The 27,836-nt window shown below is 44.1% G+C and overlaps 1 protein-coding gene across 4 annotated transcripts in view; it reads right to left on the reverse strand.

Annotated features, from left to right (window-relative positions):
* The window catches only part of ANO5 (anoctamin 5), a 303,496-nt gene that overhangs the window by 74,050 nt on the left and 201,610 nt on the right, over positions 1-27,836 (reverse strand). For all 4 annotated transcript variants that reach the window (XM_078684222.1, XM_078684221.1, XM_078684220.1 and 1 more), the window contains 3 exons: positions 27,597-27,748; positions 17,448-17,522; positions 16,223-16,445 (listed from right to left, as the gene is read on the reverse strand). In XM_078684222.1, the coding sequence (XP_078540348.1) occupies positions 16,223-16,445; positions 17,448-17,522; positions 27,597-27,748 (450 nt within the window). The remainder of the gene's footprint in view (positions 1-16,222; positions 16,446-17,447; positions 17,523-27,596; positions 27,749-27,836) is intronic.

The raw sequence follows: 27,836 nt of genomic DNA on the forward strand, positions 1-27,836 counted from the left end.
AGGTACCTAAAGGCACCCTGTGGCCCCAACCATAGGTCACTGGGTGCCCCAGAGACACTCAGGATAGACAAGCAAGGCTGCAGGGCAGGTGGTGCCCGGGGACGAAATCAGCCCAGGGAGAGGGACCTGAGGCCCCCCTCTCCATAGTGTAATGACCAGGCCCAGTGGTCGAAATTGGCAAGGAAGAGGGGGTGCACACAGCCCCCTCCCCATTACAAAAATAGTGGTTTTTTTTATTTTTAAACGCTGCCCCAGGGGGAAGTTCACAGAGGCCTTGTCCCCTTTCTCAACCATTTTGCAAAGAAGCTTCCTGGCACACAAATTGCTGGGGCATAAAGTCCCCTTGGCTGGTGAGGGTCCTTGGAGGCCAACAACCCCACCCTTCCTGTTAATTCCAGTACGTCCTACACAGCAGGATTGTCGAGAGTATGTGGGTGGCTACGTTCCCTTTTTTTCACCACTCTGCAAACACACCTCCTGTTGCGCCGATGGTTGGTGGATGTCGTCCCATAGATGCTGGGAGTTCTCAGGAGCCACCAACACCTCCTGTTAACTCCAGTAAGCACCTCACAGCTGGACTATTGAGAGCTTAACCAAGTCCCTGTCCCCTTTCTCCACCAGTTTGCAAATGTGCCTCCTGGTGCACTACTAATTGGGGGATGAATTAGTAGTGCGCCTAGTAATGTAGTTCCATTGGATGCTGAGGGTCGTTGGGGGCCAAGAACCCCTCCTGTTATCTCAAGTAAATCCCATACAAAAGGATTGCCAAGAGTTAGTCAGAGGTCCCATCCCCTTTCTCCACCACTCTGCAAACGTGCCCCCTGGTGCTCCACTTGTTGTGGGCTGAAGTCCCTTTGGATGCTGAGGGTCCTCGGGGGCCAAGAACTCTTCCTGTTACCTACAGTAAGTTCCACCCAGCTGTATTACTGCGAGAGTGTGGGGGGCCCGCCCTCTTTCTCCACTAGCTAGGAAATTGAATTAAAAAGACCTTAAAATTCACTGAAAACAACAAAGGTTATAGGGACGTAATAGTTTGGTGATAGAATTTAAAAAAACCTTAGAAATTCACTGAAAAATAAACAAAGGTATAGTTAAGCTGACATATCAAGCAAAATAAACCAGAGAAATTTGAAATATATAAATTACGCCCCTGCAATGTACTGCTAAGGACCTCACACATACATCACTCATGACATGGTCAGTGACATTACTCATGTCATCACTGATGACATCTGAAATGACATCATCCACAGAACCAGTCACACACCCAGTTACACCCCATACAGCATCTCAATCACTCGTTCCCACGCAACCAATGACATTTCCATACAAACAGTGACATGCCTACTCACTGATCCATAGAGCCACTAACACATCAACTCACCCATACAGCCACTAACAGAACCACTAACTCACATATACTGCCACTCATGCACCTATTATCTGACCAATACAACCACTCACACATCCACTCTTAGACAATTGCAAACCCACTCATTAACCCATACAGCTATACTCATACTGAATCAGTCATCCATACAGATCCTAACATATCTACTCACCCATGTCATCACACACACCCATTCATACACCCATACCGTTACTCAGCTACCCTGTTACTGACCACCCAGAGACGTATGTACCTGCTCAGTCACCAAGTCAGTTACTCATGCACCGTCTCATTCACCATTTACAGCCACTGACACAGCCACACACTTATGCATATAAAAACTCACACAGCCACTTACTCATGTATACAGTCTCTCACAAACCCACCCACTCTTGTATACACCACTTACACACCACACCCACTCACTCACCCATACAGGCACTGCTAAAGCTCATTACCCGAGTATATATGTTTAACACTGAGTAACTTTTAAAACCCACTCAAAATCACTGGATGATGTCATCAGTGATGTCATTTCAGATGTCATCAGTGAGTAATGTAATATGTGATTTCATAAGCAGTGCATTGTGGGGCCTTAGTTAGAGTTCTCATCGAACTATAACGGCTGAATTTCTCTGGTTTTGAATGAGTGAAATGTAAGCCTAACTATACTGTACCTATAACCTTTGAGATAAGATAGATAGATAGATAGAGTCCTGATGAGACCTGAGACGCTCTCAATGACGAAGCAAGTCAACACAGTCTCCTCCTCCTGCTTCAACACCCTCCGCATGCTCCGCAAGATCTACAGATGGATCCCGACAGATACAAGAAAGACAGTCACCCAGGCCCTTGTCAGTAGCAGAGTCGACTACGGAAATGCCCTCTTCGTGAAAGCCCCGATCAAGCTCATCAATCGACTACAACGCATCCAAAACGCCTCGGCACGACTGATCCTCGATGTACCACGACACGGCCACATCACCCCCCCACCTGAGAAACCTGCATAGGCTCCCCATCAACAATAGGATATCCTTCAAGCTACTCATTCACGCACACAAGGCACTCCACAAGACCGGCCCAGCCTACCTCAACAGACGGCTCTCCTTCTAAACCTCCAACCGCCAGCTACGCTCCACCGACCTCTCACTCGCAACTGTCCCGCGCATCTGAAGAGAAACCACCGGCGGGAGATCCTTCTCCCACCTCGCCGCCAAGACATGGAACACCCTCCCACTGAGCCTACGACAGACCCAAGACCTGCTGACCTTCAGGAGGACACTAAAGACCTGGCTGTTCAAACAGTAGTGGCCCCCACCTCCCCCCCAGCGCCTTGAGACCCTCTCAGGTATGTAGTGCACTTAACAAATGACTGATTGATTGACAATCTTTTCAGGTCGAAACCCCGTTGAGGGATTTAACAAACAGAAATAACCAACTAGCAGCCAATATAATGTTCACAGACTATCTTTAGAATACAAATGTACTTTATTTATTAATATGTTCTGTGGTTCTTTGCTCACAGCTCACTGGCGTTACTGTGCACATGCTTTTATTAAGATTGATATGATCAAATGTTTCCTGTTATCCTTTTTGAATCAATTTGATAAAAGAATATTATAATCATTATGGTGGACTGAAGGATGTACGGCTTTACGACGCGTGCTTTTACACCGCGTGCCGTTAAAACGCGTTTTTTTCAACGCAAGTCGTTACCACGACTTGCGTTGGAGGGGTGCTGACTTTGGAATTTTTTAATTTACTATTCTAACACCAGCCTACGTACAGTAGGGAAGGTGATGGATAGTAAATTAAAAAATTCCTTGTCCTGCAGCGCCCTCCAGCGCAAGTCGTGGTAACGACTTGCGTTGGAAAGACCGCGTTGTAACGGCACGGCGGTGTAACAGCCGCGTGTAAAGGCTGTTGCCCGGACTGAAACATCTTTTATGGTGATAGCAGTAGATGCAACTGATTATTTAACCACTTAAATTCTTTATTTCTGGTTTGAATGATACCTACGTGTGTCATTGTTTAATTTTTGCTGCTCAATCTCCAATCATTAAGCTGCAAATTGTGAGGGCTTGAGTGTACAAGTCAAAAAGTAAACTCCGTCCTACACAATAGCTTAGGACATTCTTTAAAAAAAAAAAACAATTTGAGGAATGGCTCAAGTCAGTACCAAATGAAAAAACATTTGTTAAAATTCCATGGGATACTTAAGTGTAAGCAACTCGACAAGGGCTGAATGAACTGAATAACACAATCGCATGTTCAAGCTCCCTAGGAAAACTCAGTTGAAACTTTAACCACTTTGGAGAGGGGTATGTGCTGGAGCCATCAATTACAAAATTGTTCATGGACTGCGGACAGCTCCAGCACATCCCGGGCCGGGTGCAGGAAATCCCTCTGGTGTGGGCACTATGGGAGATTTCCTTTCTGAGTTTTCAGCCTTGGCTGCTGGGGTTAACAGTCACAAATCAAACCAGGGTCAATGAGAGTATCCCCGCGGGACAGCCACTGAACTTGGTTTGATGCGTGGGTAAGAAAACATTGTGGAATCTATGCAAGGCACACTACCCTGTACTCCACTGGGTGTCTAGGTTTCAGAAGTGTTGGGGTTTGCTAGGTTTCCCTGGTTGCCCACTGAGCCAAAGCCTAAATATACGCCACCTACCAACATTGTTAAACCAGGCAATTGTTCTGACAGGAAATGTTGATATCTCTTCATTATGTTTTGGGCCCTTTCCTTTCACAGGTACAAGGCCTACCCACACAGGTGAGGTACCATTTCTTTTGGAAGAATGGTTTGCTATTTTTTTGTTGCACTTATATATATTTAGGTTGACTCCTCTCTTGTCAAAAAAGTAGTGAGAAGTGCAAGATAAACATAAAAATGTAACGAGAAATAAGATAGCAATTCAAACCTCTCAGGACAATTCAAGGTTATTTTGAATGAAACCTTAACTGCTTGTTACATAACACTGCAGATGTGATTGAAAATGGTTCACTGATAACAGAGTGCAACTAAGAACTCTACACGGTCTGTACCTTCCGTTCAAAAGTAAGCTCATGTTACCACATCAACTTTAGTCGTTACCAAAACAAACGAAATGCACTATCATTTCTTACCAGTAGAGGGCACCAAATACAAAAAAAACTTGCATAATTATGGCTGCGCTTTGTAAGTAGATAGCAGAAACGTGTAAACTTGCAGAACAGTGTGAATTTGTATGGAGGGCAAGAAGATGCGTATTACATGAGCCTGCTACTTCACAGCTACGTAACTGTAAAAGTAAACATACCACAGCATGTAACCAAAACTTTACCAAGGACTCGAACTGCTGCCCAAATGTGAGAGCACATCTTTGAAAGATCGGGCGTCTACTTAAACAGCGAGCCCCGCCCACCATCTGCTCATTTCTAAAAGTTAGAGACCCTAGTTGAAGGGCTCATATAAATGACACCGAGGTACAGATTAGGTGTGTGCTGATGCAGGACTGAATAAGTTAGCCTCGCCCATGCGCTTTTATTGGCCTGCACTCGGAGTGCAGGACTTGACCAAAACCCGCGCGTGTGCCGGTGACAACAACGAGACCACCCGGAGAGGATTGGCCATGTGGTAGAGTACATTCCTTCCCAGTTTTAGTGAGGCATAATCATGGGCGTAGGAAGTGTGGGGGACGAGGGGGATATATCCCCTCCCCCAGATTTTAAAGTGGGGGGGACAGGGGGACAAAAGAATTTCCCCTCTCCCTTCTGTTTATCACAGGGCCATTAGCGCGCGAAATTGACCTGCCCGGAGTCAAAGAGGACCCCTGCCCTCTGCCCTTTGTTATGCTGCAGGAAGGCTCGGCGTCCTGGGAAGGGCAGAGAAGGAAAAAAACTCTGTCTCTTTTCTTTCATGCCCAGAGAAGGCAAGCACAGTGTCAACTTCTCCTGAGTCCTGATCTGCCTCTGGCAGCGGCCCTCCTCCCCCTCTCTCTTTCTTTTTCCTCTATCTCTTTCTGTCTCGGTCTTCCTCCTCGTTAAGTTCTGATTTCGAGACAGCTCTTACTTCTCTCTCTTGCCTCCCTGTGAAATGGATCCAAAATAGGAAGAACACTTTGGCTGGAAATGTCCCAATTTGCGGAGGTTTTAGAATTCCAAAGAAAAACCTTAGGACGGAGAGAAAAAAGATTAAATGCCTAAATAAAGCAATACAGAGTGGTCAGCAGACAGGCCAGATTGTTATTCACACCCACACACATTAGCACCACTTTACAGAGTTTGCCAGTGAAAGCGCTACTTTCTTTTTTTCTTGTTTCTTTGAAGAACATTGTTTTCCCAGGGTGGGGAAGTGCACCTTCCCTATAGGGACGGCAATACCTGGTTGATGAGTGGAGTAGAAACGTTTAATATGATCGTTTTCAACTGTTTTAATTATTTTAGCTTATAAAATGTGTACTGCAGCTCTGTGTCGGGGATGTGGTATTTTTTTTAAACCAAACTGCTTACATTTTAAAAGGATATAAGCAATGGATATTGAAACGGGTCCCTTCCTGACCGGTCCTGTAGCCATGTCCTGAAATTTACAGGCAAAATCACTTACTGATTTCTGAATAATGAGTTTAAAACTGTTAAGGTAAGCATGTTGTTCCTGATTACATTTCAGATGCTTTGCTTATTCTTTCATTCCTTATGAGTGTTTGCTTTTTCCAGGGTGTTCTTTGTTTTTTTCAGGCAGCATTTTACTGTTGTCTAGTGCATACTTTAAATTTAGTTGCAGCACAATTGAGTTGTAGCTTAAGGCAGTGCAAGTTTCTCTCAGTGGGGCAGTGTGGTGTTCAGTGTGGGAGAGGATGTGGCACTCTGGCCAGAGCTGCTGAATTTGGAACTTGAGCACCATTTTCAGCCTTCATGACCAGTCCACCAGACCACACTCCTGACAAGGCTCATTCCGATGCTACACCTTAGAAGCCCTGGTGTCTTAGCACCCGTAGGTGGACCCTAATGGCGGCAAGTGTGAGTTAACCTTGAAGGCCTGTCCACCACAATCCATACTGCAGTTCACCTCCAGTCTTGCGAGCAGGCATACAAAGAAGCACACCCTAGACACACCATCGACAGTGACTGTGACTGTGGTCACAAGATCCTTGAGGCCAGTCCACCGCACCCATTGGTACCTCCATTGGCCTTTTTTAACAGTAGTGTTGCAACTCACCAGCGATCAGTAATGAAGGATTTGCATGCACACCAAACTTATGGGGTGATTATAATGGAGGTGGGACTGCCCAGTCACCCAGTCAGTGAAAGTTCCACCGCCATCGTTAACTGCATTACCGCCAGCAATATTACAATGGCGGGTGGTTCCCTGGCGGTCGGAAAGACCACCGCCACACACCCAACTGGCGCCTTGAGCCCACCAGTGCGGCGGAGGAGCTCGTGGTTCCTACAATGCTGGTGGTGCCTACCAGCCACCACAGTAGGGTTTACGATACCCCTTACCCGCCAGCCTATCCATGGCCGTTCACTCGCCATGGAAAAGTTGGTGGAAAGGGGCATTGGGGGACCGTAGCAGGCCCCTGTCCCCTCAGCCCCCAGACATGGGACCCAGGGGATATCTAAGATGCCCCCCTACATATCACTGCACTATGTGGAAGGTACCTGATTGTGCCTGCCACGTAGTGCAGTGATATATGTAACATGTCCTTTTTAACATTGTGGCGGATGATACAGCCAGCAGCATCTGCTGCGCTGTAAAAGATAGGCACTGCGAATGCCATAGTGGCGGTCACATTGTAATGCCTATCGTGGGGCCCCCACCTTGAAGGCCAGTGGTCCCATTCCCCTATTCGATGGCGGACGGACGAACATTTTTCCACGTAACTTATTTTTGCCCCAGCACTGTAGTTGATCAATTTGCAAGTTCCCCAAACCGAAAAGTCGAGTTTAGGCACAATTTTCATTTTAAACGCAGTCCTACAACACAGGGCTACTTGTAAACTGACCCCAGGCTTCAGCAGTGCACACATGCAAATGCAGAAAGGGCTACTGGCCTCAAAACTGCCATTACCTATTATATTCTAGGGCAGTGGTTCCCAAACTTTTTTGACCCGTGGCTCCCTTGACCTAATTGGCTGTTGGCCGTGGCTCCCCACCATTTTTTTAACCGGCGCACCGGGGTGCCGCGGCGCACACTTTGGGAACTTACTTGTTCCTAAACCATGGCAGTGCCACAGACTACTACGCTACATAGTAATCCTTGCACATTGATAAGGTGTAAAAACACAGCTTTGATATTCTGTAAAGCTCTTCATACAAGTATCACTGGAGACTCAACTCCTATAAGAAGCTTAAATAAATAAGGCAGCATCATATCTGGATATACCTTAATTAGAAATCCCCAAGCAATAGCCAGGTGTCATCAAATGTCCTTACACAAACATAGGCCCTTAACAACCAGAAAGGGAACTGGAACTTTCTGAAAAGTAGCACTGCAAAACCAGTACAGGCCAAAATCATGAAAAGCAACAGTCTTATCCAAAGTTTTTTTTCTATTCATTTTTTTCATGTCTCACCTACCGACAGCTTTTAGCTGTCATTTATCTTAAGATCTATATTAGACAATAACGAAACTGAGTGTAGTCTATGGGTCAGACCACTGTTCATGAATGGTTTGCTTTCTTGTCCATCTTGTTTACTTGCTTCTTATTCAATGGCTTTCCATCCATCTAGGTTTGTTCCGCCACTGGTACATAGGGTCTGTATCATCCTTTTGATATGATGACTTGCATACTTTTTCTACTTCTAACATTCAGGAAACTATTTTTCTTTTTCTAGCAGTCTATGGGCGTGCAGGTGTTTTCCTCTCCTCGATGTGCTATTTCCTACTCACATCCCTGCCTCCTTTGCTCTCCGTGTTGCTCTTTCAAGTTCCCCCAGGCTGTCAGATCATCTGTTGCTTCTCCGGCTCTCTTTGTCCCACTTTGCTTTTAAATGTTTATTCTTGCATGTACGTACATGCCTCATCAAGCTGCAGTGGGCACTGCTGCTTTTTTTTGCTGACATGGTCTAGCATCAACAAAGCATTTTAACAAAAAACAAAGCATTTTAGCAATTTAGTTCCTTCTGCAGAAGCGGTTCAGCAGCGGCAACTAGCACTGACAAAATCTAAAGGTCGGATGACAAAATCTAAAGGCAAATCATATTGGCTTTGGCAATACCCGATTTGTTTATTGCTTCCTCCCCTGATACTCCACAGTGTCATGATATAGTAGAGCCTCTGTAATAAATATCATATATATCAACATCAGTTTTGTTTGAAAGCACTTCACGTACATACCCCCCAACTATCTCTAGACAACAAACATAAGAAAGCAGGAAGACTCCATTATTTAGAAATCGCCAGTGCTCCGTGCAATGTAAACAACTGGCTAGAAAAGAAACGCCAAATGTAATTGTGCAACTCCCCATTTGCCCCACCAAAAAAAACCACATACCTTCCTAACCCGGTCGGCACCTGTTCAATCTCTTCCTTTAGGCAGCTACAGTTTTAGTCCTTTCGCCCGCCGTAACTCACTGAGCTCTTAATTGAGCCATTTAAATGCAGAGGGCGAGGGCACTTTCAGCACAAAGGAGCCACATCCTGGGTAGCGGCGCGGCGCCCCTGGCTTCTCATCACGGCGCACCGGGGCGCCGCGGTGCACACTTTGGGAACCACCGTTCTAGGGACTTAAAGGTAGTTCTAATCCCCCTGCCCTATTATGTACTAGGGCCTTATGGGAGAGGCCATGCCAATCATAGGGGTACCCAAACCCATAGTGCACCCTAGTGTATGTAGGTGTTTTCACAGTATCTTTAGGTGTCTCTTTCAGAATAACACTGTTCAGGCAGAGGCCAGGGTCAGTCAGGTTCCACCAGTACCAGTCAGCAAAACGTTGGAGAGGGCCCAGGGCAGAGGATGGCTTTGCAACACTAAAGAAACACAAACTCAGAATTTAAAACATAACACCATGGTTGTGGGATTCTCTTTAATAATCAGAATTGATTTCTATCCTAATGAACCCATTTTCTAACATTAGAATAAGGAAAGACTGGGGAAAAATCATAACGTTCTAATCTATACCTTGAGGTTTTCGTGCAGTTCTTTGATGATGGTTAATAGCTAACTGTTCTATGTTAGGATTTTAACTTATAAACTGCAAATACCAAAAGAATCTCTCAGACAAAAGCAGTAACTCACTGACCTATTTACATGATATGCATTTTGTGATCTGCGTGGTACACGTTCTTTGCAGCAGGCATATTACACCACTGTGGCTACCTTACCAAGAGTCAAAACTTCCACTAGACAAACCTCCGATCTCTCTCAATAAAGGACATTAATCACCAAAGTTATCTTCACATTTTTATTGTTGCCTGAAAATTGCTAGAGACCAGGAATGCAGCAGCAGGTATTTTTCAAACCATAATGCACTTGCAAACACGACGCCCCCACCCTAAGTCCGTGACCTTTGTTTGCTTGGTGCATGAAGATGCAAGATTCATATACATGTTTTTTTAACATTTGGTCTGATTACTATAAGAAATAACAAACAAGCATACATGCAAACTGTGACAACATGCCTGCTTTTCTCGATATTTCACTTCGAAAGTATGCGATTGTATTTGTTTAACGGGCGGTGATTTGTATAGTGTCACTGGGAAGTCCACAAGGTTGTCCCTGTCCCCCCCCAGAATTTTAGTGTCTCCTACGCCCCTGGGCATAATAACATTTCCAAAACATAATAATTCACACTTATAACGTTACCACTACCCACGTCAGAGTCTTCCACCCAGGTCTTTAAGTGGGATGGAAAAACTGGGGGGGGGTCTCTCAAAGGGGCGTGGTCAATGTAATTAAGGGCGTGGCTTAAAGTACGTAACCGCCCGACTTGAATTTTGCTGTTCCTGTCATTGCATCCAGTCACATCTTACCTACAAGTCAGGACTATTGACTTAGTCAATGGTTACTAGTGGCATAAGATTAATAAGCAGCAATTGTGGCTTGTATATAATATTGAAAAAACTTCCACTTTAAGCACGACATTGTTGCAGCTCCTAAGTTTCAAAAAGAGAAGGGAAATCCAGAGAGAAAATGATTCTCTTTAAAGGAATTTCCTTCCCCTCCAACACTCTCCTGGCATGACGTCATGCCGTAACTTCTCCACTAGTGAGAAGTGAGCAGTGAACATGAAAGTGCCTGCTGTCACTGTAGTCCAAAAAAAATAAATGGACCGCCTATGCCAGGGCGGTCCACTTTGTTCTCTATTAGTTGGCAGGGTATGCTCAGACGTGAGTCCCTTGCTCACTTTGTCACTGGATTCAAGCAAGCCTGGCTGAAGACGGCTGTAATGCCAGAAACCGGTCCTTGAAGCTTGTTTCCGGTCCAGGGAAGGCATGGCTTGGCAGTTCGGGCTGGACTGTTCCCATGTGGCACAGGGTCAGACAGATTTGTATATGGCCATGTCTGAACTGGGGTGGCAGAGCGGGCTAAAGAACGGTGATGGATTAAACCCAGATCTGTTGACTGGGTGGGAATGTTTGATTGGTTCAGATGCTCCGTCCATCACCACCCCCTTTTGTACCGCTTTGTTCACCATAAGTTGGCAGGGTATGCTTAGACGTGAGTCCCTTACTCACTTTGCCACTGGATTCAAGCAAGCCTGGCTGAAGACGGCTGGAATGCCAGAAACCGGTCCTAGGAAGCTTGTTTCCGGTCCAGGTATGCATGGCTTGGCAGTTCGGGCTGGACTGTTCCCATGAGGCACAGGGTCAGACTGATTTGCATATGGCCATGTCTGAACTGGGGTGGCAGAGTGCGCTAAAGAACGGTGATTGATTAAACCCAGATCTGTTGACTGGGGGTGAGTGTTTGATTGCTTCAGATTCTCCGTCCATCACCACCCCCTTTTGTACCGCAGGGCACAAAACAGAGCCCGATAGAGACCTGTTTCGAGGCCCCCTGAAAAATAATTGCTTCAGTTCCTAAAGTGAGAAATCTTGGGGTCATTTTTGACTCTAAACTCGATTTTACGGAACAGACAAATAAGCTGATTGTTAACTGCTTTTACCACTTGACTATACTGAGGAATATCCTGCCCCGTATGCCATTTGAGCTACAAAAAATAGTTATCTTCTTGTTGTTATCGAGTTTTGATTACTGCAATGTCCTCTATTTGGAGTAGGAGCAACACCAATTTCTAAGTTTATGCTAGCCATTGATGATTGCTGCTTATCCTTATCAGCTAGTCCTGCAGATTTGTAAAAACATGAATGGCACTTAATCACAGATGTGCCCAGTGTGCCGAGACTGCCACTAGGCATTTGGTAAATATCCTCAGAACTCTTGTGACTCTACACCGTAGTAGTTTGAATTGGCAGTGTTGACCAAAAATGTGAGGTAGCAATGATGTTACGGATGGGTGGGAATATAGAAGCAACCGTCGCGAGCTACAGGGTTGCCATGTGATGATGCCTGAAGACATCTTGCATGGTGGTTGTCTTGAAGCACACTGCCATTCTGAAATGGTTGAGTGGGCTGAAGTCTATTGTGGCCTTAGTGCTCGGTCCTGTTTTTGGAATTGGTATAGCAAATATACTCTTCGTCTTCTTTGGCAAAGTGGAACAGGTTCTATTGTACCCTTACAGCAGTTTTTGATGTTCCTGACTGCAACATGAAATCTTTGGAGATGTGGCATGGAATTTTAGCCAGTATCCCTGTTGGACAATTGATAGGACCACTTGTCCAAGAATATTTCCGTGATTTGATAGATTTGTTGAGCGCCACACTAATGAACCCTGAGGGGATCTCAGCGCTTGAGCAGCCCGTACAGGTCACAGTTCAATGATAATATTTAAGATTAAACATTATAGTTACAGACATTTCTTAAATAAAGGCAGGTCCGGACAAGAACGTAGCTGCAGGGGTGGCTGATTCCAGTGTTTGGGGGCCAAGAAAGAAAAAGAGCGGCCCTCATGCCTAGCTGTATGAACACGACTAGGACATAACCTTAATAATTCACTGGCAAACAGGGATATATAGCTGCTGCTTGTTTTTGAGATAGCATAGACCATTCCCATGTAAAAATGTGAAAACAAAAGACATTTGAAAAGAACATGCTTCTTTATAGAAGCCAATTCAGGAAACCTAATAAAGGTTCAGAAGGAGACCAAGGAGGAAGGTTGCAGACAAGGTGGGCAGACGTGTTCTGCACAACCTTAAGTTTGAAGAAATGGCCTGCATTCAGTGCAACCATAAGTCAGTTCCCATAGTCCATGCAGCTCACTATCTGTGCCTAGATTTGTATTTTCCTGGTCTGCAAAAGAACCCATTGAAAGGCATTTCTGAGCTTGTGCATCACACCAAAACATGTCCCAGAGATGGTACTGACATACCCATTCATGGAAAGGTTGTCATTTAAGAATATACCTAGATTTTTAACCTTTTTTTTGGAGAGTAGGATCTGTCCAAATTTAGATGGCTACCAGGTAATGGACCAGGCTGCATGTGCCTTCCCACAGAGAAGAATTTACCGTTTACTGGAATTAAACTGATGAAAATTGGCCTCCATCCAGGAAGCAATTTCCACTGTGGAAGGTATATTACTTTTCCCCGCTAGGTGCTGCATTATCGGGGGGAACAAGAAGCAGGACATTGCTTGAAGGTAGAGGTGCCCTTTACTTAGGCTCCAATACCCTTTCCGTGTTTGTTGCCTATTAAGCCTCCTATAGCGAATGTCATGGAAGGCTGCCTCTCCTGAAAGAACTGTTCCTCCTGGAAGCTGTGTTGTTGCTGCAGCCTTTCCACCTCCTCTCTCTGGATAATACCGAAAACCAGGCCTGCTGATTTGTGTTTGAAATGTTCTCAGAACTGACGCTGTTCGTCTCCATCATGATTTTCTCTAGCATCAAGTTCATTCGAGGCCCCAATAGGTAGACTATCAAAAAGAATACTAATGAGGTGCACTGTACAGGTGGTTGTAAGCCTGAGATCCTGAGCCAGCCAGAAAGCACTTCATGCTGGCACTGGACATTATCTTTCCTTCATGTACAGACTGCTTGTCTCTATTGCTGTTGTCCTCTGGCAGAGGTCTCACCAGCTGGTCTGTCTCCTTACAAACCTAGAAAGTAAGTCCACAGAGTTGGTGATGGAACACTATGTGCTCTTCCTACCGCATCACTCTTGGCGCTCTTCAACTGGTGCTGGAGTCTCCACAGTTCCTAGACGCGCTTCCTGGTGGTGTCCACCACCAAAGTGTCAGGTGGCATGTGGCTCTAATACACAAGGGGTCCTCCATTGTCACCTTATGCTTCTTTGGAGCCTTCTGGGTTACCACCCATGTTATTATAGAGTTATCGAAATTTTCTTAATCATGCTCTTCAGTATGAGCAGGAACTGAACCAACCCCTATCTCTACAGTGCTCTTTTTAGAGATCTGAAGCTCTCTGGATTACTGCATGCCATGCATCTCTGGAAATACATGATTACAAATATGCTATTGTTGGATTCAATATAGATAGCTCTCGCACAGCCAGTAAGTTTGGTAAGCTTTCCTTAAGCTTCCTGTAATAATTTCTTTTTTTTTTGTTATTGGTTGCTCCTAGGGGTGACGTTTCCGTCCCTATAATCTAACTTCATGAAAGTAAATAACTGTTAGTGCTTCCAAAGGCCTTGGTTGCATCCCCCGTAGGGCACTCCACTTGCATCCAATAGGATTGTAAATAATTGAAGTCATGTCTTTCATCATATTTTCACGAATTTTATTCATTCATTATCTTTTTTTGCTTTTTATTTATTCTTGGTATTCCATATGTTAATTCTTAACACATTATTGCTTCACAATGCCTTTTTTGTGTGTTTTTTTTGTGATACACTCCAATGCATTTCGAGCGTTACAGCTCTTCATCAGGAATTACAATGAGTGATCCTCAGTGTAATATGCTTCACCGGTATATGTTCCGTAGTATCACACGACTTGCGTCTGTAAAACTTCTAATTTCGGTAAATTTCTCACGGAGTTTCAACTTCTGGTGTTGATGAAAGCGCGGATTTCATCTACAGAACTCATTGTACTAACTGATGAAGAGCTGTAACGCTCGAAATGCATTAGAGTGTATCACAAAAAAAAGGCATTGTGAAGCAATAATGTGTTAAGAAGAAGAAGAATTACCATATGGAATACCAAGAATAATTAAATATGCTATTGTGTCATTTGGTGGTGTATCGTTCAATGGGTGGGGATCATCCGGGGGTTCCACGCTATCATTGTATAGGAATCATCTCCCTCATCATTTGAGATAGACTCATTGTAAGGATCCCTTTTATGCTCCTGGCCCAATCCAGTGAGGGGAGACTACTGTGGTGAAGGCGAGAATGTTGGTGACCATAGTGGAGCTGTCGAACAAGTATCTTGAGACCAATGTGTTTTTTAACATAGGAAAAGTTCAGAATTCCTCAGATATGACCTCCTTAAACAGGGTTGTGTCCTGGCTGGGAGTGCATATATATTTTCTTCTGCCTACCCTACCAAAAGGCTGTTCAGGCAGCTCCAGTGAGTGTTTAGCTCACTCGACATTGAAGCAGGAGTTGATGGCTGTTTCGATGCGGACTTCAAAGTTGTGGAGCTGTTTATAGGAATATTAGATCTCGTCAAAATAAATGACAGAGACTAAGCTTCTACTGCAGCCACTCTGAGTCGGGTGAAGTATTCCCAGCAGACATACTGCATAGCTCCAGTCATCTCAACCTAATCCCTTTGACATCCAAAACAGGCATAAGATAATTGCCACTCCTTGCAACTATGATAGATGATACAGGCCATTCTCCCAGATACTGTACCAGGGAGATTACAAGACTCAATAAACAGCTTAAATGCCATAAGATTCCTTTCCTCCATACTCTTTCCTTGTTTAGTAACTACAGAACCTTTACATTAATAAAGGATCATAAGACAGTATTAGGGACAAAGAAACGAACATCTCCAGAAACTGTTCAGGGAGGGAGGAACTGGTCTCTTCTAAACAGTCCATTCAAGTCAACACATATGGCAGATTTGGAAAGGGGTACAAGTTTTAGTTTGCATTCATTATTTCTTTAGGCTCATCACTGACATTTACCAACAAATTATGTTAGCTCTGCAGATGGAAGCCTAAAACAAAGCAGGATGTACTAGCATCTTCAGAGTGTGTAGAGTAAGTAAGGAGTCAATGAAAACCTTGACATAGGGTGCTGATCTTTGATGTGTGGTGCTGGACGTGAAGTCCAGTGATATTTACAAGAAGACGTGAATAGACTGATTTGATGCATTCTTCCTTGAAGGATGTGACACCGGTACTATAAGAGGCACATACAGCAATGAAGAGACATCAAAAACACAGAGACCAAGTTATACCGACCCTATGTCTTTAATTAACAAAAACAAACTAGGGAAAAGTTGGTAGTGGAACTTAAGGAATATTGTTCGTACATGTATTTTTAACCTTGCTCTGGTACACCTTAATCAAGTTTTAAATGTGTTCCACTAGAAGGCCACTTTAAATATACATTGCAATTGGGAAATATTTGACATTCTTCAAAGCATTCTTTTTTTGCACTATTACTTAAGAAAATTACACAAACTTCCATGACCTCTAAATGTATGTAAAACATATCCATGGAAATTCAAATGTCCATCTAATCATTGGAATGTTTCACCAACCAGCCACCAACCATAATAATTACAAACCGCAATCCTGATAGGTAACCACACAAGAAATGAAGTGCCACTTACAATATACAACACAAAGAAGTGCTAGGCCGTAAAATGAACATACCCATATCAGTAATCCAGATTGCCACTCTCTCGTACAAGAAGTTCAGGATCATAATGATGACAAAGTTCAGGCATGATGCGGTGACAGACGTTGCTAACTGTGGCGTCAAGAGTCCACTTATGGGCTCGAGACTTTCATTGTTCTCCATAATACTGGCAAATGCAGCATAGACAGCGAGACGGTACACGATCACTGCTATCATACTAGCTATGATCAAAGAGATCTAATGAAGGAGGTTACAGGTTAGAAACAAACATAAAATAATACATGGTATCCCGCATCAAGAAGCATGCAATACACATCAACATCAGTCCCACAGGTAAGCCATTTGATGTTAAAGGTTTTGGTTTTGATTAGACATCATTTCTTAAAAATTTAAATATTGCAGCTTGAGGAATTAATCATAGTCCCAGTATGGCAAGATTTTGTCTGTTGGTACTGCAGGCTCAAGAAGATGCTGAGCAGAAGTATCCTATTTTCCAATAGAGGTGTAGAAGTATACTATTTGGTATTCACCAAAGTATACTTTGCTATGGCGTAAGAGAAAATGTTTCCCAATACAACGTGTTGACTTTATTTCAGAATGTATCCTTAGTGAAATGTTAAACCTAATTTTAGTACATGTAGTACAAATCAAATGGCTTGCCCTTACAATCATTGGCCCAAAACGACCATGCTTAGGGTAAAACACACACACACATATATATATATATATATATATATATATATATATATATATATATAGAGAGAGAGAGAGAGAGAGAGAGAGAGAGAGGGTAGAGAGGGTAGAGAGGGTAGAGAGGGTAGAGAGGGTAGAGAGGGTAGAGAGGGTAGAGAGGGTAGAGAGGGTAGAGAGGGTAGAGAGAAGAAAGAAGAGAGAGAGAGACTTCTGATTACATATGGAAGGTTTATCTTCAACTTTAATAATGTTGAAGACAAGAAAAACAAAGGGGTTACATGGTAAATTTGAAGACAACTTAATTTCCATTGCCAATGATTTTGTTAAACACATTCCAATGTATAAGCAGAAGTAAATGACCAACAATGCCCAGTGATGAGCTGTTTTAAGCAGGTATTAGAGTTTTTCAGCTATACTAACAAGGCAAGCACACAGAAGCACGGTCTTGCAACAGTAATTTTATACAGAAGAAAATTCCCAAATAAAGAATACCAAGTCACAGAGTAGTAATGTTAGTAAAGCCTTTTAGTTTGAAAGAATTCTCACCCAGAATAACACCGTAGCTCCCGAGAAACAGAACCTAGCAGCTTTGCTAGTTAGTGGCAAATAAGGTTCATCCTCCTGAAATAGTGAAGTAAGCACACAGATCATCATTAGCTGTTTGTTAATGTGCCACAATCGGACGCCTGAAGGCTTCTATGCACTATGTGAAAGTTTATCCATCCAAAATAGATCCATACATACCAATGGTTGTATATGTCTGGCTTGGCTGGGCCAGGACATATACCAGGGATCTGCTTAGAGGTATTTCAATGAATCACCAGGAGACATGAATCACTGTACTGGTCAGTTGCTTAGACAGGAACACTTATTTCTAAGTGAGGTTTGCAACATTCATGACATATATTGGACCCTTGAATGATTATCCAAAGGATGTATTTAACTTTCACAAAGACAGAGAGCCTACTTTGTCCCCATTAAACACTCCACCACATCTTCATTGACTTACTGTGAGTACTAAAACAATTTAGTTTGTGCTGTGCCACCACCCTGAATATTGTTTTCATTTGGTTCTTACCCAAAACATAACTGATGTCCAGCATAGAAACAGCTTCCCAAGAACACCTAGTTTGCTTCTTCTTATAACCATTTCTATTTCCTATAACGTCAGATCAGATATTCTAATATGTGCTGAAACAGAGTGCAGTAGGATATGAAATAAAAGACTTGCATTACTTACTAGTAATCAACATGCTATGCCTTCCCCTTGTTATTACATCCACTTATTGAGAAAGAGAGTCTGTTCTTGAGCACAAAGGTTTTGAACTAAACACATTAAGAGTTAAGACGGTACCAACCCACCCCCCCCCCCTTCACAACTCAATCAGCTATGTCACATCAAATACATCCATTTCACATTCCAATGTAAAACATTTAAAGTGATCACAACATGTCAGTTAATAAGGTATTTTCATAGGGGTCATATAATATGAATAAAGAGACTGTGCTAGGTAATGCAGAACAAAATGTATTGCCTCTCCATTCTTAAGTCATCACACATGCATTAAGTATCATTGTTTGTAAGCGTTAACAATTTTTGGTCTTTTATTCTCAAACAGACTGTAGAGTAAGGGAGGGGACGGCATTGGACAAGCAGAATGTATGGCGGTCATGCCGGTCCTCCGATAGCGAAACAGGGAGGCGGGCTGGGCTGGGCTGCGCACGTGTGATGTGGCGCCCCTGCCTCTTTTCCTAATTGACTGATCAGCGTGCGACCTGGAAGCGATGGGTAGCGATTCCGGGTCGTGCATCGGAACAACACCAGAAAGCTGGTTAAAACCAGCTACCGGTGTCCAAAAATGAATAAAAGGCTGGGGGAGCGGCGAGTACGTCCTCTTTTTTCGCCGCCCACACGGCTTACTGCATTTCAAGCTCCCCGTACCTCGCTGGGAGGTCCCATCAATTTTTTTTTCCGTTTCTACAGAAGCGTGGTGCAGCAGCTAAGGATCTTGGCGCCTCAAGTAGTAGCAGATTTTTCAGTACCGGTGGGCAGCCAGAAGATTGGCAGGGACGCTCTGGTCCCCAACGTCAATTTCCTTCTTTTCGTTTCTACAGGGGCGTGGGGCAGCAGCTGAGGACCTTGGCATCTTGAGCAGCAGCAGATTTTCAATGCTGGCGGGGAGCTTGCAGATTGGCAGGGACACTCTGGTCCCCAACTTGTGCTTTTTATTAGCGTCTCCGGCTGCAGGCTCGCAGCGCTTACAAGGAACAGAGGCTGAGCAGGGTCACTCCGCCTGCAGGGAGCACCAGCTGGTTTGTCAGCGGCAGGTGCTTCTTTTGGGTTCCAGCTCTAGTATGTTGAGGGGACACTGACGGGCCTGCATTCCAACGCTGTTAGAGAATACTCACTCAACCCACTGGACTAGCTGGTGGGCGTGTCTCTGGTTGCGTGGTTGCTGGTGGCCGGTTGTGGGCTCCCTAATACTGTGATGTAAGGGTCTGGGTAGTGTCCCAGGCCAAGCAACACTGTGGGTGTGTAACTGGGGACAGGTATAGGTTACGTCGGCTGTGTCAGGGTTGTGCGCAATCCTTGCCTTAGCATTGTGGGGGGGGGCACTATCAAGTTGGGTAGTTGTTGGGATATCTGCACACGTGTTTTTATTAGCAGGTTGCTATTTATAGTGCTATGGCCCCCAAGGCAAAGCGGAGCGACCAGCGCTCACGCATGGATAATTTCATGGAAGCCATGATGCGTAAGATGGGGATATGGAGTCTGTGATGAAAAAAGTTGACGAAATGGGCCAAGTCATTGCGGACTTAAGGAATAAGGTTGATGGACAGAAGGGGACAGTAGACAGGCATAGGAGAACTGAGGTGTCCGCCAGGGCAGTATTTCTACCAGTGCCCAAAAAGAGTGGATCAAAGAAAGTTGGGGCACCAGCACCAACAGAGGAAGAAGGAGCGAACAGAGCCATATTGCCGGCGGCCCCCATACCAGTTCCACGGGCAGTGGGTGGAGAAGGACAGTCAGGGCCAGCTGGGGGGGGGGCACTCTGCATTAATGCGGGAGATAATCAGCCAGGCACAGGGAGGCAACCTGGACCGTCAGGAATCAGCCCACAGTCCCCACACATCCCTATGACGGGGGTCCCTTCGGCAATTACCCTGTTTCAGATGCATTGGGTTGCTAACGTAGCAGCAGCGCTTCCCTCGCTAGAGAAGGTGGGTAACTTGTACCGGCAGCTGGTATGTCTGGCAGCGGGGAGAACACGCTGGATAAGGCCATGAAGATAGTGGCACAGTTAGATGGAGCTTTGGGTGGCAAACCAGGGAAAGGACAGGGAGCTTTGTCAAATAACGCAACAATGAGTGGGGCAGCTCCTGCACACTCATGCAGGGTTTTGGGGTACCACTGGCTCAAGGTAAGACTGTCAGCCAGTCCACAACAATTGCATTTTTAGGGATAGGATTGGACTCGGCTCAGGGTTGCTCACGTTTGCCCAAAGAAATATCATTAAATTCAGGTCTGCTTTACAGCAATGCTTGGCAAAAGAGAAAATGACACTACATCAGCTGCAACAGACTGTGGGTCTGTTAAACTTTGCATTGAGGGTCATCCCAATGGTGTAACCATTCTCACAATCCATAGCACAAGCCATGTCAGGATTCAAAGAAAAACACCATCACAGCTGGTTATCCAGCGAGGTTAAGCAGAACATGCAGATTCGGATGGCATTCCTGCATGACTTCAATGGCACAGTACTGTGGCCCAGGTCGCTCACGCCCTGTGTGGAGATAGGTTTAATGACTGACTCCACAGGAAGTGAGGGGTTTAGTGCTATACTAGGTTCTGAATGGGTGGCACAACGCTGGCCGGCATGGTGAGTCGAGAACAGGTTAACAGGTAACATTGTTTTTTTAGAGCGGTTTCCCATCTTAGTAGCATTGTCTGTGTGGCCGGAACGACGCGCAGAGGATTGGCAGGTGGTCCTCAAATTGCTACAAGTGCTACGTACGGCTGCATAGGCTATAATATCGCACAGATGGTTTCACTGATAGTACTCTTTCTGTTTCAAATTGCAGTTTCTGAGCCCTGTCACGCAGGAGGGAAACTGGCGGCGGCTCATCAACAGTCAGGATCTACGCAGGATCAGGTTCAGGCTTGCGACCAAGGCGAACACAACGTTCGGGTCATCGGACATTCGTATGTGAAGAGGTTACAGAACATTTTTCTTTCAGGCAATTGCGAGTGGAGAGCAAGGCAGGCTGGTTTTAGGGTCTCTTTCCATGGGCGGGGGGGCCTTCACTTTGACCATTTTACGGATCTGGTGGTAGACTTGCTCGACTGGGAGGTACTCCCCCTATAGTCTTTATTCTGCGCTTGGGAGGGAATGATGTGGTACATCTGGGTAGAAGGGATTTGGTTGAAACACTGATCACAGAAGTGGTTTGGTTGGCAAGGCGATGCCCTGGGTCTATCCTGGCATGGTCACATATGATCCCTAGGTTTCAATGGCAGGGGGTAGGGGGGAGGGGAGGGGGAAGGACAGGAGGGCCTTGAACCTCTCAGTGAAAAGGATCAATAACAAAATGGATAGACTCTTCCCATCTCCACATTAACAGACGATTGCGCATGGGTGCATCAGGGGGGAACCGTTCTTCCTTCAAGTCGGCGTCCACTTGTCCAAGTTGGGTAATGAGCTCTTCATAGAGAACCTACTTGCTCGGTTAGTTGGGTCATGGAACAGGGCATAACTTTGGTGTGGGAAAAAGGGGGAGGCCTGATAGTCTGGCAACTATGCAGCCCTGTGGCGGTAAGGTCATGATTGGCGAGCTTAAATTTAAGCCATCCTTAGCGGGCGGCGCTATTGTTTAATCGGGACGCCCAAGGGGGAGGGACAAGTGGTCTCTCATAGAACTCCAGGGGCAGTTAGAGCCGGTAGAGTGCGGGGGGAGGGGAGTTATACTTTCCAGTAGGCTGGTACCCTCCCGATGAACGGGTCCCCTTGCGCATGGGCACTCCGGTAGGAGTGTGGGCATAGCTTGATCAGGATCTGGGGCCAGTAATTCATATTGTGCATATAATGTAATCATAATAATGTTTTTGAATATTGATTTTTAATAAATACGGCCGGAGTTGAAAACCCCTAATCCTTGTGTTAATGGAGTTGTTCGCCTCTGGGGAAGATGGGAGGTGAGCAACTTTTACCCGGAAAGGGGGCCATCACCTAAGGGTGGGAGTCAAGGGAAGAGGGGTCTAGGCTGTACCTGGTAATAGAGTAAGGCAGGGGATGGCGTGCACACGCATAATGTATGGCGGTCGTGCCGGTCCCCCGATGGCACAACAGGAAGGCTGGCTGGACCGCACACAGGTGTGACCTGGTGCCCCCATCTCCTTTCCTAATTGACTGATCGGCGCATGATCCGGAAGCAATGGGAATTGTTTCCGGGTTGCCTAGCTGGTTAGAACTGGCTCCCGGCGCCCACAAATGAATAAAAGGCTGGGGGAGCGGCAAGGACGTCCTCTTTGTTCGCAGCCCCCACAGCTGACTGCAATTCGAGCTCCTCGTACTTCGCTAGGAGGTCCCATCAATTTCACCTACCCACCATCCCCCAAAGCAGAGGTTGTTGAGCAATGATGGTTTGTTTATTGTGGTTTTCCCTTATAATGAGATCATGTTTTATTTACAGGTTAGTCATGTATTCATCATAAAATGTTTAATTGTCGTATTTATAGTGCTAATCCTTGGTCAGCGGTAAGGTCATGATTGGTGTGCTTAAATTTAAGATCCTTGGCGGGCGGTGCCATTGTTTGATAGGGACGCCCGAGGGGGAGGGACAAGTGGTCTCTCAAATAACTCCAGGGGCAGTTACAGCCAGTAGGCTGGAAAGGTGCGGGCGGAGGGGAGTTATGCATTCCGGTAGGCTGATTGGCCACCCCACATGCGCACAAGGAAGCAAGTAAACTGCACATAACTGCATGGGCCCCTTATGGAGATCATCTTCAGGCGTAGGGGGTGCTCGGGGTGGGAGTACCCTGCCAGTGAACGGGTCCCCTTGCCCATGGGCATTCGGGTAGGAGTGCAGGCATAGCTTGTTCAGGATATGGGGCCAGTCATTGACCTTGCCATAGGCTCAGACAGGGATACACAGAAAGATAATGTTATTTGTTGTTGAATGTTTTGCTTAGGATAGGAATGTCTTTGTATTAGAAATATTTTAAGGAAAGTCAACAAAACATATGTACCTATCAATGTAACGGACTGGATTTTCTGTGTATCGTGTATATAATGTAATATATAATAATAGTTTTGAATATTGACTTTTAATAAATAGGGCAGTGGTTGACGACCCCTAATCCAAATCCTTGTTTTAATGGAGTTGTTTTCCTTGGGGGAAGATGGGAGGTGAGCAACTGGGAAAGGGGGCCATCACCCCGGGGTAATAGTCAAGGGAAGAGGAGGTCTCATATGAAAACTCATATGAAAACTATATTCAATGTCCTCTTCATATGCCATGCATGTTTAAAGCCATTAAGATGATCAAAAGTTAAGTTCCCTACAGGGATAAAATGTTCTTTATTGAATATCTAAGTCCGCCACTGAAAATCCACATAATAATTACTTTTTTGAGCCAAAACATGTTGAAAGTATGATCAAACCATTACTAGTAAGCCAATTGGAGTTACAAGGCTACAGATACAGAGTAGAATGGTGAACAAACATTAAAAAACAGAAGCTTAAAGTCTTCGATATGATTAACATCGAGCTACAATGGCAAGACGGGCCTTAATACAATACGCAGTCAGTGGTTCTCGTATCAGTAGTTACTATATTGACATGTCATTGAATAAAACAAGAACTCTGTTTCTACCTTCAATTATTAAACACATGACCAAGAGCTAAGCTATCTTTATTACAAAAATCATTAAAGGGGCCTTTTCAGTAGACCTTCAAGATGGCATGGGAGCTCAGAGTAAGCTTTGTGACCCAAACCCTTTTGAAATCCTATACGTTTTCCCATTATAAAGACAGTGTCACAGAAAGTAATGTATCATTCCAATCAATTTTTGGCAGATTAATTTGGAATGTAATCCTGAATTTTCTGATACTGACAAATGTGAAAAGACAACACAGTTGGTAAACATCCCCTGGTTTTCTTCTCTTTCATTTAACCCCTAGTACTGATGGCCTGTTTAAGGGAAGTTCAAAAACTGCACTTGAAAAAATCCAAACAAGCAACTTTAACACTTTCTCACACCTAGGTTTAGCGCATATTGAAGTAAATAAAACGGTGTGAATCCATGGAAAAGGCAAACAGGAAGAAAAGTCTGTTCAAGAAAGATGAGCTTATTATTATACTCTCAATATCAACTCAATAATCAAAATAATCTTCTTTGTTACAGTAAAGACCCTCATTCCCCAATCCCCCCAGATTAATTGTAAATTAATACAACTTCTGACACTACACTACTTAATGAAGTTTATTTTGCCTGAACTAACTTAAATTACAGAGGCTCTGATCGAGACTAAAACTACATGATGGATGCACTTACTAGGACTGTGGCACTTTAATTACTCTTTAGTGGTCCAAGAGCTGACATTTTAGTGGCACTTAATAAGCAGATGGTGTATACTAGCACAACGGCACTTTAAATGCTCTTCAGTGGTCCAAGAACCAACACTTCAATGACCCTTAAGCAGGAAACCGTGGCTGCACTGATATAATCAGTAGAATGGCCCCCTATGAAATTGCATTCCCACTTTTTATAAGCAATTATGACTGTAGTTGATTATGTCCAACATAACTGTAGCTGACTATGTTCAGTATGCCTTTTTGATGTTTATGTCTCACATTATTAGAAACAATTAATAGGAAACCAGATGGTTCAAGTCATAGCTATAAATCAGGGTGTTTTGTGTCACGACCACAGTTTTTAGAAACTGTCAGCAATCACGTATTATACTTGCTACTATTTACATGTTTTCATTAAGTTTTGTGTAGACAGCAATTGTGTGAGACAATTAGCAAACATATTAGTCCTACTAGAATTTTAAATGTTTTATGGTAATATTGTGATGGTTTTGATTAACTTAAAGCAACAAAATCTAACTACAAATACTTTTAACAAAATAATACACAGCTTAAGAATCAGCCTATTAGGAAAATGTATTGAGTTTGGTAATTGTACGAAATGATCTGCTTTTTGTAAGGCACCTGTCCACCTCCATTAAAACAAAACTAAGTTTGGTATACTTAGTGTCACTAGAAGTCCATTGTAAATGGTGCTGAAAATGCACCCATGACATAGAATATTAAATATCATATATGGGCTGGAGTGTGTGTTTACATGGCCAGCATATAAAGAAAAGTGTATGTCTACCACGATAACCACTGTGTTCTAGCTGGGATGCATTTTAAATGCACTTCAGGAACAAATGGCAGACAAAAGTGCCATTGCAATGGAGCAAAACCCTGAATTTAAATATTCATAGGTCACCTCTTAAGTGTGTCTTGCAAGCCCAGAGGATAGGGTGTTAATATATAAAAATAGGGTAGTCGCGGGTGTCTTTTCCCGAACAACGTGTCGGCTGGAACTTGAACAAGCAAAAAATATTAAAAAGGATATATGATGTCAATGCTCATGTTTAATATTTGAAGTCACTTAACCTGTTAAAATCTATACTGTGGTGTGCTAGGATTTTGAATGAAGTTATAGGATCGGCTGATCTGACTGTTGAAGTATTGGATGATTGCCTCTACCCTAAGCACCCATATGTGAGAAATACTAGAGCACCAAATACTGACCGCTATTGGTGAAGCGCCAGTACACCCCATTTTCTTTTAACTTTAGTTATTTTTTATACTCAATGTTCAAAATCAGATTTCATGGTGAGAACACATTCTTGATAACTTAAGATGAAAAATAGCTTTGTAAAAATTAACTTTGTGCTGCCAGAGCCAATAATAGCCTAAAACCAGTTTTGCCTCTGAACCCAGGAAGAACAGTTGTGTGTTAACCTGTGACCACCAGCAGGGATCAGCAATCTGGAAGTGAATAAGAACTGTTGGCAACACAAAGGGCAGCTTCAGCACTACCTCATTTGACTTTGAGATGCTAGGTAGGACTTCAACTATTCTTTTCAAGAACCACCACCTATAGAAAGCCAGGTGTGAATCACAGTAGGCCAGATAATCATGTTCAAATATATAGTGCGATTACTTAAAATCATTACAGTAGGACAGAGAATCAGTTTCCACCCCATCAGGTGGGACGAGAGTTCACTTAAATAGGGTTGCAGCAACAGAGCTAAGATGGCCCTGCCTGGTGGCAGACGTGTACTGCTATATTGAAACAAGGTTGGCTGTGCAATTTTACAGTAAGGCAAAGAAGAGTAACTGCAAAAGGAGGTGGATGTACTGCTAAAAATGAGTTAGGACTATGTTCCCAAATTTCTCTAAATTGCTGGATTGTGCACAGGGTAAATCTGGCCCCTCAACTCCTCTAGGTAACTTCAGAACATTCTTGGGCCTGGGAAGATGTTACCTAAAAAAGACCCTGCTGGAAGATGTGGACTCATTCAAGGACTTGAGGATTCAAGGATACCCGACTCTTGCTGGAACCCAAAGTATAGACCTGTTCCCCAAGGTTCAAGTGGTTCGCCTCATCATCACCTGCTTTAGGGGGAAAAAAAGAGCAGAAGGACTCCTTAACTGCAAGAAGGCCCATAAGACAACAGCTGATTGGACTGGGCAGGAGACCTATCTGAAGAAAGACCTCAGAAGCTTGCCTGGAAGAGCTAGGGGCTGCAGGGCTTACCAGAAGGCAATTTTGCAAAAGTTGGAGACAAGTTGTTTAGACATTTTTTTCACTTTGAGAGTATTGGGAAAAGGTGCAAGAGTTTGCCAAGAAAGCACACATCAAAGGCTAGCAAGAAAGCCAGATCTGTCCCAGTTGTAATATTTTTTGCAGCACTGAAAACTGGTTCAGCGGGAATCTGTGGCAAAGGTATCTGGACTCATGGAGCCCTGAATGGCTACAGCTGGCAAATTCGACCCACAGAGGATTTTAGTTTTAACTTGGACAACAGCAAGGCACTTAAGCTTGGCAAGCTGCAGCGTGACCTTATTAGCTACAAAATGCAATTTTTTCCCACACACCGCTTCTGTAGCATTAAGGTATGGCTTAAGTGGGAGAATAATGGCAACATATGAGACTTCGAAGGACCCTTGCCGTACCCAACATTGGGCCTGGCCTTGCGCTAGTAGATTAGGACTCTTATTTCAGAGACTCAAGACAAACGAACCCCACAGTCTATAAATCACACCTATATTCAGCTACTGGGGAGTAATTCACTCTGATTTAGCAAACTCACAGCAGTGCAGACTGCCACCTTCAAAGAAAGACTACCCGATACCTATATTGGAAATGGCTACTAAAGTGAGAATCTCTAGTGCACTTGCCTGAAATAAAGTTCACGCTTTGTATTGTAAGGCTCACAACAGGGCTTCGACAAAAGGCAACTAAAGTTGCCTGAAGATGAGAACTAGAAATGTATGGGGACATCAAATATGTACCAGGTAAATATGAAACTTTCACTTTGAAGAAAAAAAATCCTTTGTAATTGCATCAAAAAATGTAATCAACTAGGTGTGAAATCACATAATGAAATCTTAATGGTACGGATAAATTACCTGTGTGACTTTGTTTCTTTTTCTTTTGGTACATTTGACTTCATATTCGGGCCGGAGCTGGAGCTGCTGCTGCTCTTCTTCAAAATCTACCAAATCCCATTCATATTTCAACCTAGCTTGCCTCCTCTTCCAGAACTCCAAGAACAGGGTAACTGTGGGTGAAAAATTCAGAAAAAGCCATTATTCAACTTCTAGGTGTAAACCTTCTTCAAGCAAAAACAATAGTGAAATAGAGAAACA

This window comes from Lissotriton helveticus, chromosome 3_2 (assembly GCF_964261635.1).
Source record: "Lissotriton helveticus chromosome 3_2, aLisHel1.1, whole genome shotgun sequence".
Lineage (NCBI taxonomy): Eukaryota > Metazoa > Chordata > Amphibia > Caudata > Salamandridae > Lissotriton > Lissotriton helveticus.